Source organism: Somniosus microcephalus, chromosome 12, assembly GCF_052327205.1.
Source record: "Somniosus microcephalus isolate GS21.2 chromosome 12, FLI_Smic_1.0, whole genome shotgun sequence".
In the NCBI taxonomy this organism is placed as follows: domain Eukaryota; kingdom Metazoa; phylum Chordata; class Chondrichthyes; order Squaliformes; family Somniosidae; genus Somniosus; species Somniosus microcephalus.
Genome location: NC_140998.1, coordinates 164,643,260 through 164,656,757, shown reverse-complemented (window position 1 = coordinate 164,656,757; position 13,498 = coordinate 164,643,260). Strand labels below are relative to the sequence as shown.

The 13,498-nt window shown below is 42.9% G+C and overlaps 1 protein-coding gene across 14 annotated transcripts in view; it reads left to right on the top strand.

Annotated features, from left to right (window-relative positions):
* LOC147109680 (uncharacterized) overlaps positions 1-13,498 on the top strand; it is a 396,101-nt gene that overhangs the window by 186,455 nt on the left and 196,148 nt on the right. For 13 of the 14 annotated variants that reach the window (XM_086003764.1, XM_086003766.1, XM_086003775.1 and 10 more), the window contains one exon: positions 2,048-2,131. The exons of the other annotated variant lie outside the window; for it this stretch is intronic. In XM_086003764.1, coding sequence (XP_085859890.1) covers positions 2,048-2,131 — 84 coding nt within the window. The remainder of the gene's footprint in view (positions 1-2,047; positions 2,132-13,498) is intronic. 14 annotated transcript variants of the gene reach the window in all.

Sequence of the window (13,498 nt, the reverse complement as noted above, 5' to 3'; positions counted from 1 at the left end):
GCCGGAGGAGCAGTGTGTCAGAAGGCTGCGATTTAGAAAGGAGGTGGTGACTGAGCTGTGCCAGCTGCTTCAGCCAGATCTGCAGCCTCAGATAAGGTGCAGGACATCTCTGTCGGCGGCTGAGAAGATGGCTGCTGGCCTGAACTTCTACGCGAGCGGCTCTTCTCAGGCTGCGCGTCAGAGGCTGATCAGAAGTAGCTTCTAGGCCCCTCTCACGGAATGCTTGCTGCCATTCCAAGAACAGGAATGGAACCGGTCTGATACCCCCGAGCCTGTGAAGGGCAAGATGCATGTAAATAGCAGGCATGGCCATTGTAAATGAAGAAAGTGCTTCATTACACAAAATGTGGTTCTTTCAAACATGAGAAAGCTATGGCAACAGAAAGCAAAACTAATACACTGACACATAACTGCCTCTCACACCCGGGAGACTGTCCAAAACATAAATCACATTTCGACCATCTTCCTTGGCCTTGATTCCACTGCGCCAACCAAAGCATCCAATGCCCCATCAGTGAGGCGTTCCGCCCTCTGCCTCACCCTTTCCATGTCTTGCTAGGCTGGTGCGCCACAGGTAGGCTCCCATCGCTTTGAAGGCCTACAAGGCAGTGAGTGTGTCTGGTGATGCCAATTGACCTGCCCCTTTAAGAGCTGGCCGGCGCCACTGTGTCTCAGGGAAAGTGATTATTGACAGCACCCTCGCTGCGCTCCGCCGCCGCAAAATTGGGTTGCGCTGCCGGGTTAGTGCCTTAAGAGTAGCGTGCAGCGCCTGATTTAGCGCCGCAATCACCTTTAGGGGCGCTGCAACCCAATATCGCGCTAGGTGGTGCTAAATTGCGCCTGGCGCTAAACTTTGCGCATTGCCAGGACTAGCGCCCCAAACGCGGCTATACCGAATTTCTAGGCCCTTATATTCGTAACACTTTTCTGTTGGTAAATCGTTTTCCTTCAAAATTACAGCTTTCCCTGTACACGTAGGTTCTGTGCTGTTACTTTTACAGCAATATTCATGTGTCCGCTGTGGCTCAGTGGTAGCACACTTGCTTCTGAGTCAGAAGGTTGTCCCACTCCAGGGAATTGAGCACATAAACCAGGAACTTGAGCATATAAATCTAGGCTGACACTTCAGTGCAGTGCTGAGGGAGTGCTGCACTGTCGGAGGTGTCGTCTTTCGGATGAGACGTTAAACCGAGGCCCAGTCTGCTCTTTCAGGTGGATATAAAAGATCCCATGACACTATTTCGAAGAAGAGCAGAGGAGTTATCCCCGGTGTCCTGGCCAATATTTATCCCTCAACATAACAAAACACATTATCTGGTCATTATTACATTGCTGTTTGTGGGAGCTTGCCGCGTTTCCCACATTACAACAGTGACTACACTCCAAAAGTACTTCATTGGCTGTAAAGCACTTTGAGACGTCCTGTGGTCTTGAAAGGCGCTATAGAAATGCAAGTCTTTTTCTTAGCTTTGTGTACTCCAAACTGGGCAGCAACTTGCCCATTTCATGCCAGGTCTTTCCTGATGATTGATCTTTATCGCATATTCCCATACTTGCCATTCCTTTGCACACATTCCTTCATGAAAATGTAATTATGACACTCCAGAGATCATCAGGATTCGCAGGACCTGCTTGAAATGTTCTTTTTTCCTCTGCTGATGTTGAGCTATTTTCTACTACAGTTACACACTCCACAACTGGATTAATGACCTTTGACACTTATACAGGTTAAGTGGCTTGCTAACTGCTTGAAAATCATTTATATTTGATGGTCATTTATCTCTGATGCCATGATTGGCTACTATTTTCCATTACCACTAGTACAGTCCCATTCTCAGGAATTGGATATTTGAAAAACATGTTCTTGTGATGGTTTAATGTCAGCACTTCGATTTTGGGTTTTAGCTATTGAGACTGGCTTTACAAATCCAAACTGTTCAGTTGGTTGGTTGGTTGATGAGCTGAATATACGGTCAGCCTATCTGAGATTGCTCATAATGGTAGGAAATATGTTCATAACCAACTCTGTATTTGCTTTTAAAACCAGGAGTGGGAGGAAAGGAGAAAGCAAAACATTGAAAAGATGAATGAAGAAATGGAGAAAATAGCAGAATATGAACGTAGCCGACAGGTAGGAATTTTTAGGCCTTTTATGTTTCTGCTATTCTTTTATCCTTTTCTCTTCCTGCCCCACACCAAAAAAGTCAGACTTGATCACGTACCCAATGTGTGCTCAACTTTAAACACATTTCATTAGGTTCACAGGTTTGTTCTTCACTAGAGCTCACTTTTTTTTCTTCTCACTTCCTTTCCTGAAGATGTTTAAGTCCTTGCTGGATGCAGTTTCGCAGGTGCCATTCACCCTCCAATACCTCTGCCAAGTAGCTCTCATTCACGTGTAAATCCTGAAGGTGATTGATGGTAGGCTATTCAACAGTTGAACCTGAACCTATCATACTCTGTCCATGCGTACACTTCAGCAGTTTGTTGGAAAGCGATCAGGAACAGGAACCTTTTTTTTTCTCTGTAGCCCAAATTGCTAAGACCAATTGAGGCATACACTGTCTCCCAGCTAATATCAGCTACCTCAGCTTGGACTAGGGATCGGGCTTGGGATGCTGTTGGTCTGTGTGACTCAATCACTTACTGGATGATCTTACTGAGCAATCAGGAGCCCTCCACTGGGGCTTTAACCAATGAGAAGTGTAGGTGGGTTTTTTCCTGCTGTAGCATTTTGATGCATTGGTTAAGTTTTCTTAAGACATTTATCTTGCATTTTCAAGACCATACACTGGCACCACTCAGTGTTATAAAGGATACTTGATTAGTAACTGCTTACCTAACATTGGTTAACATCCAACCTTGCAGGAAACCAGTTGGTTGTCATTCGATATGAGATGCCTTGCAGAGACCCATTTTATTTATATAGTACTTCAGCATAGAAACAGGCCATTCGGCCCAACTGGTGTTTATGCTCCACACGAGCCTCCTCTCACTCTACTTCATCCAACCCCATCACCATATCCTTCTATTACTTTCGCCCTCATGTGTTTATCTAACTTCCCCTTAAATGCATCTATACTATTCGCCTCAACCGCTCCATGTGGTAGCGAGTTCCACATTCTCACCACTCTAATGAAGTTTCTCCTGAATTTCCTATTGGATTTATTAATGACTATCTTTTATAGTCCGGTCGCCCCCACAAGTGGAAACTTCTCTACCTATCAAAACCTTTCATAATTTTAAAGACCTTTATCAGGTTACCACTCAGTCTTTTCTTTTCTAGAGGGAAAAAGGCCCAGCCTGTTCAATCTTTCCTCATAGGTACTGTATAACCTCTCAGTGCTGGTATCATCCTAGTAAAGCTTTTTTGCACCTTCTCCAGTGCCTCTATATCCTTTTTATAATATAGTGACCAGAACTGTACTCCAATTGTGGTCTAACCAAGGCCTATACAAGTTTAACATAACTTCACTGCATTTCAGTTCTATCCCTCGAGAACTGAACCCCAGTGCTTTGTTTGCTTTTTTTATGGCTTTATTAACCTGCATCGCTACTTTTAGTGATTTGTGTACTTGTACCTCAGATCCCTCTGCTCCTCTAACCCAGATCGGATTATAACCAATTTTAGGTAAGCAGTTGCTGATCAAGTATCCTTATATCCTTTTATATGCATTGGTTCTGATCTTCCAAAGTTTCCTAGATTCTAGAATGGTCCAAGCGGATTGGAAGGTAGCAAATGTAACCCCACTATTCAAGAAAGCAGGGAGAGAGAAAACGGGGAACTTACAGGCCAGTTAACCTGACATCAGTCGTTGGGAAAATGCTGGAATCCATTATTAAGGAAGTAGTAAAAGGGCACTTAGAAAATTGTAATATGATTAGGCAGAGTCAATGTGGTTTTATGAAAGGAAAATCGTGTTTGATAAATTTATTGGAGTTTTTTGAGGATGTAACCAGCAGGGTAGATAAAGGGGAACCAGTGGATGTATTATATTTGGATTTCCAAACGGCATTCGATAAGGTGCTACAAGTTAAGGGCTCATGGGGTTGGGGGTAATATATTAGCATGAATAGAGGATTGGTTAACAGGCAGAAAACAGAGAGTAGGGATAAATGGGTCATTTTCAGGTTGGCAGGCTGTAACTAGTGGGGTGCCACAAGGATCAGTACATGGGCCTCAACTATGTTCTATCTATATTAATGACTTGGATGAAGGGACCGATTGGAATGTATCCAAGTTTGCTGATGATACAAAGCTAGGTGGGACAGTAAGCTGTGAGGACACAGAGCCTGCAAAGGGATATAGACAGGTTAAGTGAGTGGGGAATAAGGTGGAAGATGGAGAATAATGTGGGAAAATGTGAGGTTATTCACTTTGGTAGGAAGAATAGAAAAACAATATTTTTTAAATGGTGAGAAGCTATTAAATTTTGGTGTTCAGAGAGATTTAGGTGCAGGAAACAGAGAGTTAGCTTGCAGGTACAGCAAGCAATTAGGAAGGCAAAGGAACAGTGGCATAGTGGTAATGTCACTGGGCTAGTAATCCAGAGGCTTGGACTAATGATCCAGAGACGTGAATTCAAATCCCATTTTAATTCAGTTAATTAAATAAATCTGGAATAAAAAGCTAGTATCAGTAATGGTAACCATGAATCTACCGGATTGTCGTAAAAACCCATCTGGTTCACTAATGTCCTTTAGGGAAGGAAATCTGCTGTCCTTATCTGGTCTGGCCTATATGTGACTCCAGACCCACAGCAATGTGGTTGACTCTTAACTGCCCTCTAAAGTGGCCTAACAAGCCACTCAGTTGTAACAAACCGCTACAAAAAACAATAAAAAGAATGAAACCGGACGGACCACCCAGCATCGACCTTGGCACCGGCTACGGACACAGCAACGGCACACCCAGCCCAGTCGACCCTGCAAAGTCATCCTCACCAACATCTGGGGACTTGTACCAAAATTGGGAGAGCTGTCCCACAGACTAGTCAAGCAACAACCTGACATAGTCATACTCACAGAATCATACCTTTTCAGCAATGTCCCAAACTTCTCCATCACCATCCCTGGGTATGTCCTGTCCCACTAGATTTTGGGACTCTAAGGGAATTAAGGGATATGGGGATCGGGCGGGAAAGTGGAGTTGAGGTTGAAGATTAGCCATGATCTTATTGAATGGTGGAGCAGGCTCGAAGGGCTGTGTGCCTTACTCCTGCTCCTAATTCTTATGTTCTGAGTGGTAACAATGCATGGTAAATGCAAGTGAAATGTCAATTGTAAGAAAACTTTTTCGTCCAAGTTTCTCTCTTCTACTCCCTTTTGAAGGTAGCCACTTACAATAGGATAGGGCTCCATCAGCGATGGTGGCCCTCCAGTGCCTTGCCAATGTAGCTACTAACTTGCTTAGCATTTGTTAATGGGCTATTTGACTGGGGGGGGGCGACATTAGTTGTACCTAATTTATCATTACCTGACATCCATACATTAATACTTGCAACAGGAACAGAAATCTTGGCTCATTTTTCTGTCCTTAGCCAAGGCTACTTACATTAATTTTGGGAGCCCCATCACTGCCATGGTTGATCAGCACAGACTACGAACCTTCCGTTGGATTTACCCACTGAACCATCAAGGACCTATGAATTTTAAATTAAAATTTTAACTGTTCTTCCATTTAAAGTTTTGCTACAGGTTATTACGCTTGGCATGCAACCTCTAACTCAAAGTGGACGACAGCTTCAGCTAGTTATACCATTATTTTCAGATGGTTTCTAATAAACAGTTATGCAGGCATTTTGTCTTTTGCATGGCTTTGCTTTAAGGAGTGTTCAACTACTGGGGCAGCACTGATGAAAACTGATTTCAGTGGCGTCCCTCTGTGGACCACTGATTAATTATCTTGAACCTCTAGAGTATATAGTGTCATGTTCATAAAGGTGTCTAAAGATTGACAAGGTTGCTTTAATGAAGCGTCCAGTCTTTAGAATTCCACTTCTTGATTGGCTAAAAAAATCAACCTTGTTTTAAAGCAGGAGATAAAGATTTTGGACCATGCACCTTGCCTTCACAAAGGATGTCTTAAGTGTGAATTTTGGTGGCATTTTAGTATTACAATAATGGCCCACTGCTGACATCTGAATAGCCTTATTACTGTAACGTTGGCCTGGATTTTGCGTCCCCATGACTGCGCACGCTGTTGTAAGCCTTGTAAATGGTCACGCAAATTCCGGGTTTCCGTATGCGCTGCGCATGCACGAAAACCCGGAACTTACGATCTGTCAAAGTTCGCCTTGACAGATCTACCGTACTGACCCAAAAATCACTTTCGCTGGTGCAGAGTTGGGCTATTTGCCGAACTACTGCCCAGCAAATGCCCTCGAAACCCTTACGCCTTTTATGCTTTCACCAGCATAAGGGTTAATATAAATCTTAAATTAAAAATTAAAAAATAAGAAATGCACAAACATTTAAAATTAGTTTATGTACATTTTGGCCCGGATTAAAATGTTTAAAATTTTTTTTCAAAATATTAAATTTTTATTGTAAATGCTTTATTGAAAGGACTTTAAATTTGAAAATGGGAACATTTAATTTTATTTCAGTTCTATCAGTTATTTAATTATTTGGGGATTCCTCATATGCATATAGGGATTCCGTTCGTAAATGGAAACCCCAAAAGCATATTAGGAATCCTCCTTTCTGATTGGAGGACCGGGCCCACGTGATCCCAGGGACGCTGCCGAACCACCTGCGTCCCTGGGCTCCGTGGGCCTTTGTGCAGGCGTACGCTGCAAGCCCAGGACCCAAAGTCTCCGAAGCCCGGGAGCCTGAATGTAGGTGCGGATTTTTTTATCGGGTCGGAGGCGTACACCGGAGGTACACCTCCGACTGCAAATTCTGGCCCTTTCGAATTGGTTTGAGTCATTGTGCAAGTGTGTAAACCTAAAACTGGCAAATCTAGGGAGCATGGAATTCCCTAAAGATGCTAGTAGCCTAAGGGTTAAAGGGAGCACATTAAAATTCCAAACATTATATTACTTAATCTTATCTGCAAACCTCTGCCATCCTGAGCAAAAAATAAAAAGCTTCTCTTGTTTCAAATACACAATGATACTCTTCCCATAATTGATGTTACTCTCAACAGATTTGAGCCATAAATGTGAGTCAGTGGAACTTTTTTTGCACTGACGTGCCAGTCTAGATTATGTGCTGAAGACTCGGGAGTGGGACTTGAACCCACGACTTTCTGATTCAGAGGCAAAAGTACTACCACTGTGCCATGACACATTATGTAAACTAGAAGAGCACATTGTACTGAAATAAACGATGAATTAACATGAGATATTAATGGGTTTGTAACAGATGTACATCTTATGGGTGTTATAGTTAATTATATTTCACTAATTTAAAATATATTTCCTTCAAATTGTTGATTGTACATTCAAGTTGTCATGTATAATATCTACATTTGAACATGTATGTTAATTTTGTCATATTTAAACCATGATTGGTATAACATTTTTAGTATGAAAATCTGTATCATCTGCGTTATGCTTTTTGTTCCCCTGGAATTTTGTATTGAGTAAGGCTTATGTGAAACCAAATCATATCTCTTCACAAAACTCACTGCACGTATTTCCCTACTGTTTGGGTTATAAGTGAGAACTGATGTATACTTCATTACTAATGTAGCTTGAAGCACACCATCAGCTTGCCTGATTGATATCTTCAAAATTAACCCCAGCTGGTTAAAGAAATTACAGTACTGAGGAGCACTTTAATTATAAAATGACCTCTGCAGAATTTCATACTACAGAAATTGTAATGGAATAAAATGTGAACACTTGGCAAAAGGATACTTTCCAAATATGGGGATTAATTTTATATTATGCTCATGGTAACTGATCCCATGCACATCAGGAGAAATAAATGAGGGATTCGATAATGGATCATGGACAATAGAGCTGGAATCCAGGAAACTACTATCTCTTCCCAGCAGGAAAATATACATTGTAATAGGTCATACAATAAAAATACATGCAGCAAAATAGGGGGCTTTTGCATGTGATGGGTTGGACTTTTAGCATGGGAGTGTCAATTTTTAACGTGGGGTGTTTGGATGTTGTATATGGGAACTTGGATTTCTAATGCGGTGGTGCTAGGATTTTTAGAATGGGGATGTTGGATTTTGTTTAATGGGGGCTTGGTTTTTAACTGGGGTGGTGGGGGAGATCAGTTTTTATGTGTTGCCCACTCATTTGTGCTATTTTGATCCAACCCCTGCTCTAAGAACTCCCATCCCCAGAGTATTGGGGAACATTTCCTCTCTCCTACTTGTAGCAAAATCTAAATGCATTCTTTATAATCATCTGTACTAACGGGAAATATTCCTCTTGTATAGCAAAAGGAATATCACCTTTCCAAAGCTGTTTAATTGTTGTAGCAGCCCAAGGGAACCTTTAGGGGCCTGTATATAAAAGTGCTACTTGATGCTTCAACTAATGATGTGTATTGGTATGTAGAAATGGAGACTTCCGTTAAATTGCAGTAAAAGAAAGACTTGGCAGACTTGCATTTATATAGTGCCTTAATCAAAAATCTCAAACATTTCCAGGGGCTTCACCTACAGTGATGTGCTTTGAAGAGCAGTGACTGTTGTTCTGTAAGAAACCCTGATATGTTTTGCATCGAAAAATCTCAAGTAGCAAAGAGAAGAGTGACCAGTTAATCTATTGGTGATCCAACATGATCCCACCACCAAATGCATCTTCCCCTCACCTCCCCTTCCAGCATTCCAAAGGGACCGCTCCCTCTGCGACACCCTGGTCCACTCCGCTATCGCCTCCAACACCCCTACCCCTTCGCCCGGCACCTTCCCGTGCAAGCGCAGGAGATGTAACACCTGCCCTTTTACCTCCTCCCTTCCCACTGTCCAGGGCCCCAAACACCCCTTCCAGGTGAAACAGCGATTTACTTGTACTTCTTGCAATCTAGTATACTGTATTCACTGCTTACGATGCGGTCTCCTCTACATTGGGGAGACCAAACGCAGTTTGGGTGACCGTTTTGCAGAACACCTCTGTTCAGTCCGTAAGGGGGACCCCGAGCTTCTGGTCGCCTGTCACTTTAATTCACCGCCCCACTCCCACTCAGACCTCACTGTCCTCGGCCTCTTACACTGTTCCACTGAAGCTCAACGTAAGCTCGAGGAACAGCACCTCATCTTTCGATTAGGCACTTTACCGGCTTCTGGACTCAACATCGAGTTCAACAATTTCAGATTATAACCCCTGCTCCCATTTTTCAGACTGTATGATTCTGCCATCCCCATTTGCAACATTTAATTGTTCCTGCCTCCTACCCTAGCACAGACTGTTCCTTCAGATTCCCCAACCCCACTTCCTGCCTCTGCACCTGCTTAATATCTGTTACATCTCTAGCCTTTTCCAGTTCTGCAGAAGGGTCCCAGACATGAAATGTTGACTCTATTTCTCTCTCCACGGATGCTGCCTAGCCTGCTGAGTGCTTCCAGCATTTTCTGTTATTTCAGATTTCCAGCACCCGCAGTATTTTGCTATTGTGCTAATCTGTTGGTGATGTTGGTTGAAGGAAAAGTGTTGGCTGAAATGCTCCTAACTCTTTGTACTATGCAATCATTAACATCCACATGAACGACTGGAGCAGGCAGATGGTGTCTTGGTTTAACATTTACTAAGGATGGCATCTGACAATACAGCACTTGCCCATCACTACAGTGGAATGTCAACCTAAATGACGTGCTTAAGTGGTAGAGTGAGACTGAAGTAGATTGCTGCTTAAATAGAGAACTAAAGAAAGACTTGCATTTATATAGTGCCTTTCATGACCTCAAGACATCCCAAACAGCCAATAAAATACTGTTGAAGTGTAGACACTGTTGTAATGGAGGGTGGCTAATGTTACCCCACTATTCAAAAAAGGTGGTAGAGAGGAAACGGGGAATTATAGACCAGTAAGCCTGACATCGGTAGTGGGGAAAATGCTAGAGTCCATTATAAAAGATGTAATAGCAGAGCACTTGGAAAACAGTGACAGGATCGGACAAAGTCAACATGGATTTACAAAAGGTAAATCGTGCTTGACTAATCTACTGGAATTTTTTGAGGATGTAACTGGTAGAATAGATAAGGGAGAACCAGTAGATGTGGTGTAGTTGGACTTTCAGAAGGCTTTCAATAAGGTCCCGCATAAGAGATTAGCGTGTAAAGTTAAAGCACTTGGGATTGGGGGTAAGGTACTGTCTTGGATAGAGAACTGGCTGGCAGACAGAAAGCAAAGAGTTGGAATAAACGGCTCTTTTTCCGAGTGGCAGCAGTGACTAGTGGGGTACCGCAGGGATTGGTGCTAGGCCCCCAGCTATTCACAATATATTAATGATCTAGACGAGGGAACTAGATGTAATATCTCCAAGTTTGCAGACGACACAAAGCTGGGTGGGCGTGTGTGCTGTGAGGAGGATGCCGTGAAACTCCAGTATGATTTGGACAGTTGGGTGATTGGGCAGATGTATGGCAGATGCAGTATAATGTGGATAAATGCGAGGTTATCCACTTTGGTGGCAAACACAGGAAGGCAGATTATTATCTGAACGGCAATAGATTGGGAGAAGGGAAAGTGCAACGTACCTGGGTGTCCTTGTGCACCAGTCGCTGAAGGTAAGCATGCAGGTGCAGCAGGCGGTTAAGAAGGCAAATGGTATGTTGACCTTCGTAGCGAGAGGATTCAAGTACAGGAACAAGGATGTCTTGCTGCGTTGTACAGGGCCTTGGTGAGACCACATTTTGAGTATTGTGTGCAGTTTTGGTCGCCTTATCTGAGGAAGGATGTTCTTGCCATGGAGGGAGTGCAGCGAAGATTCACCAGACTGATACCTGGGATGGCAGGAATGACGTATGAGGAGAGATTGGGCTTATACTCATTGGAGTTTAGAAGAATGAGAGGGGATCTCATTGAAACTTATAAAATTCTAACAGGACTAGACAGACTAGATGCAGGAAGGATGTTCCTGATGGCGGGGGAGTCCAGAACCAGTCTAAGGATAAGGGGTAAGCCATTTAGGACTGAGATGAGGAGGAATTTCTTCACCCAGAGAGTGGTGAACCTATGGAATTCTCTACCACAGAAGCCAGTTGAGGCCAATTCATTAAATATATTCAAGAAGGAGTTAGATATATTTCTTAAGGCTAAAGGGATCAAGGGATATGGGGAGAAGGCAGGGACAGGGTACTGAGTTTGGATGATCAGCCATGATCTCATTGAATGGCGGAGCAGGCTCGAGGGGCCGAATGGCCTACTCCTGCTCCTATCTTCTATGTTTCTGTGTAATGAAAGAAATGCGGCAGCCAATTTGTGCACAGCACGCTCCCACAAACAGCAATGTAATGACCAGATAATCTGTTGGTTGAGGAATAAATATTGGCCAGGACGCCAGGGGGAACCCCCCTGGCTCCTCTTCGAAATAGTGCCATGGGATCTTTTACATCCACCTGAGGGGGAAGACGGAGTGCTGCAGTGCAGTCGTGCTGTGGTGTACACACCTCGGCAGTTCTGCACTGTAGTGTCTGCCAAGATTATGTGCCCAAGTCTCTGGAGTGTGACTCAAACCTACAAACTTCTGACTGAGGTGAGAGTGCTACCAACTGAGCCACGGCTGAAGGAATAGGATTTCCAATTTGCCCCCACAGAAAAAAATCTTCTTGCATCCTGTGCCAGGCACCATTGGCTGTCCCAATCCAATTGGTCATTGTGCTTTCTAACTAGCCAGTACATTAAGAGTGAGAGTAGCCAGCCTTACTCACCTGCTTGCTGTGACTTCTGTTTTTCCCCTGCATTCCTGTACTATGAAGAAAACCTGAGTAGGTTTACAATAAAACCAGAAGTAAAAAAATGATTTGTATCTTCACTAAGTATATGGACTATAAATAGATGTATTTTTGCCACTACTGATAACTGGGAATAGTGTCACCAACAGCAATAATGCTATTTTCAGCCTGCTGCCAGCAATAAAGTTGGACTATTACTGGGCTTTAAATTCCCTGCCTTTTTAACTAGTGGCAGGGAACTGCTGTTGGGGGATACCAAGTGCATACTGAGCCCACACAAGGAGGGGGCGAGTACAGTTATAACTGATTTTAATACTCTGTCTTTCAAAATTGTTATTTATTATTGGATGGGGCTCCCAAGTATTCAGAAGGATTTACAAAAGTTGTTTACATCAGTTTTTTGCCAGCATAATTGGGAGAAAGATTTCACTCTTGTTTGGTAGCAGCTCTTTTTTCAAATACACTCAATAATATAGCTGCTCCTACACAAGGGGGAAATTGCACATTACATGGGGCTAGTTTCACACACCAGAATTTCACTAATATTACTCTTTTGCATTTTTTATGTTAAAAATTTGTAAAGTGGAAGAAGTCCTACTGAATAATTAATCAACTAACTATATATTGATTCAAATTCAACCATTCAGTGTAGTTAGAAAGGCTATATTTTTATCTTCCTACAGCCAGATGCTAACAAAGTTGCTGTGGGATTGTTGTTGAATATTTTAGTCACTAGGGCATTGGTACATCTGTAGACCTGAACAAAAAAACATAGTAGTTTGATTCCCTAATTAATAGCTTGTTACTGAGTCACTTGAGTCCAGTGCTGCTAAAAGATATGTTGAGCAGGTGGAGTACAAGATTCCATATGGACAGAATCGTTAGGATTCAGTGTAAAATGCTGAAAAATAACTTCAGTCGGAAGTACATAAGTCAGACTCTATGCCTTGATTAAAATAGCAAGTAGAAGCTGGATCACTGAAGAAAAAAAAATTCAGATTCCTGCTTGCCAATATAATGCTCCAGAACTAGCCATACCTCTAACCAAGCTGTTCCAATACAGCTGCAACAGGAAAATTGCCCAGGTATGTCCTGTCCACAAAAAGCAGGACAAATCCAGTCCAGCAATTACCGCCCCATCAGCCTACTCTGTCATCAGCAAAGTGATGGAAGGTGCCATCGACACTGCTATCAAGTGCCACTTACTCACCAATAATCTGCTAATCAGTGCTCATGTTTGGGTTCCGCCAGGACCACTCAGCTCCAGACATCATTACAGCCTTAGTCCAAACATGGACAAAAGAGCTGAATTCCAGAGGTGAGGTGAGAGTGACTGCCCTTAACATCAAGGCAGCATTTGACCGAGTGTGGCATCAAGGAACCCTAGCAAAATTAAAGTCAATGGGGATCAGGGGGAAAACTTTTCACTGGCTGGAGGCATACCTAGCACACAGGAAGATGGTTGTGATTGTTGGAGGCCAATCATCTTAGCTCCAGAACATTGCTGCAGGAATTTAGTGTCTTAGGCCCAACCATCTTCAGCTGCTTCATCAATGACATTCTCTCCATCATAAGGTCAGAAGTGGGGATGTTTGCTGATGATTGTATAGTGCTCAGTTCCATTTGCAACT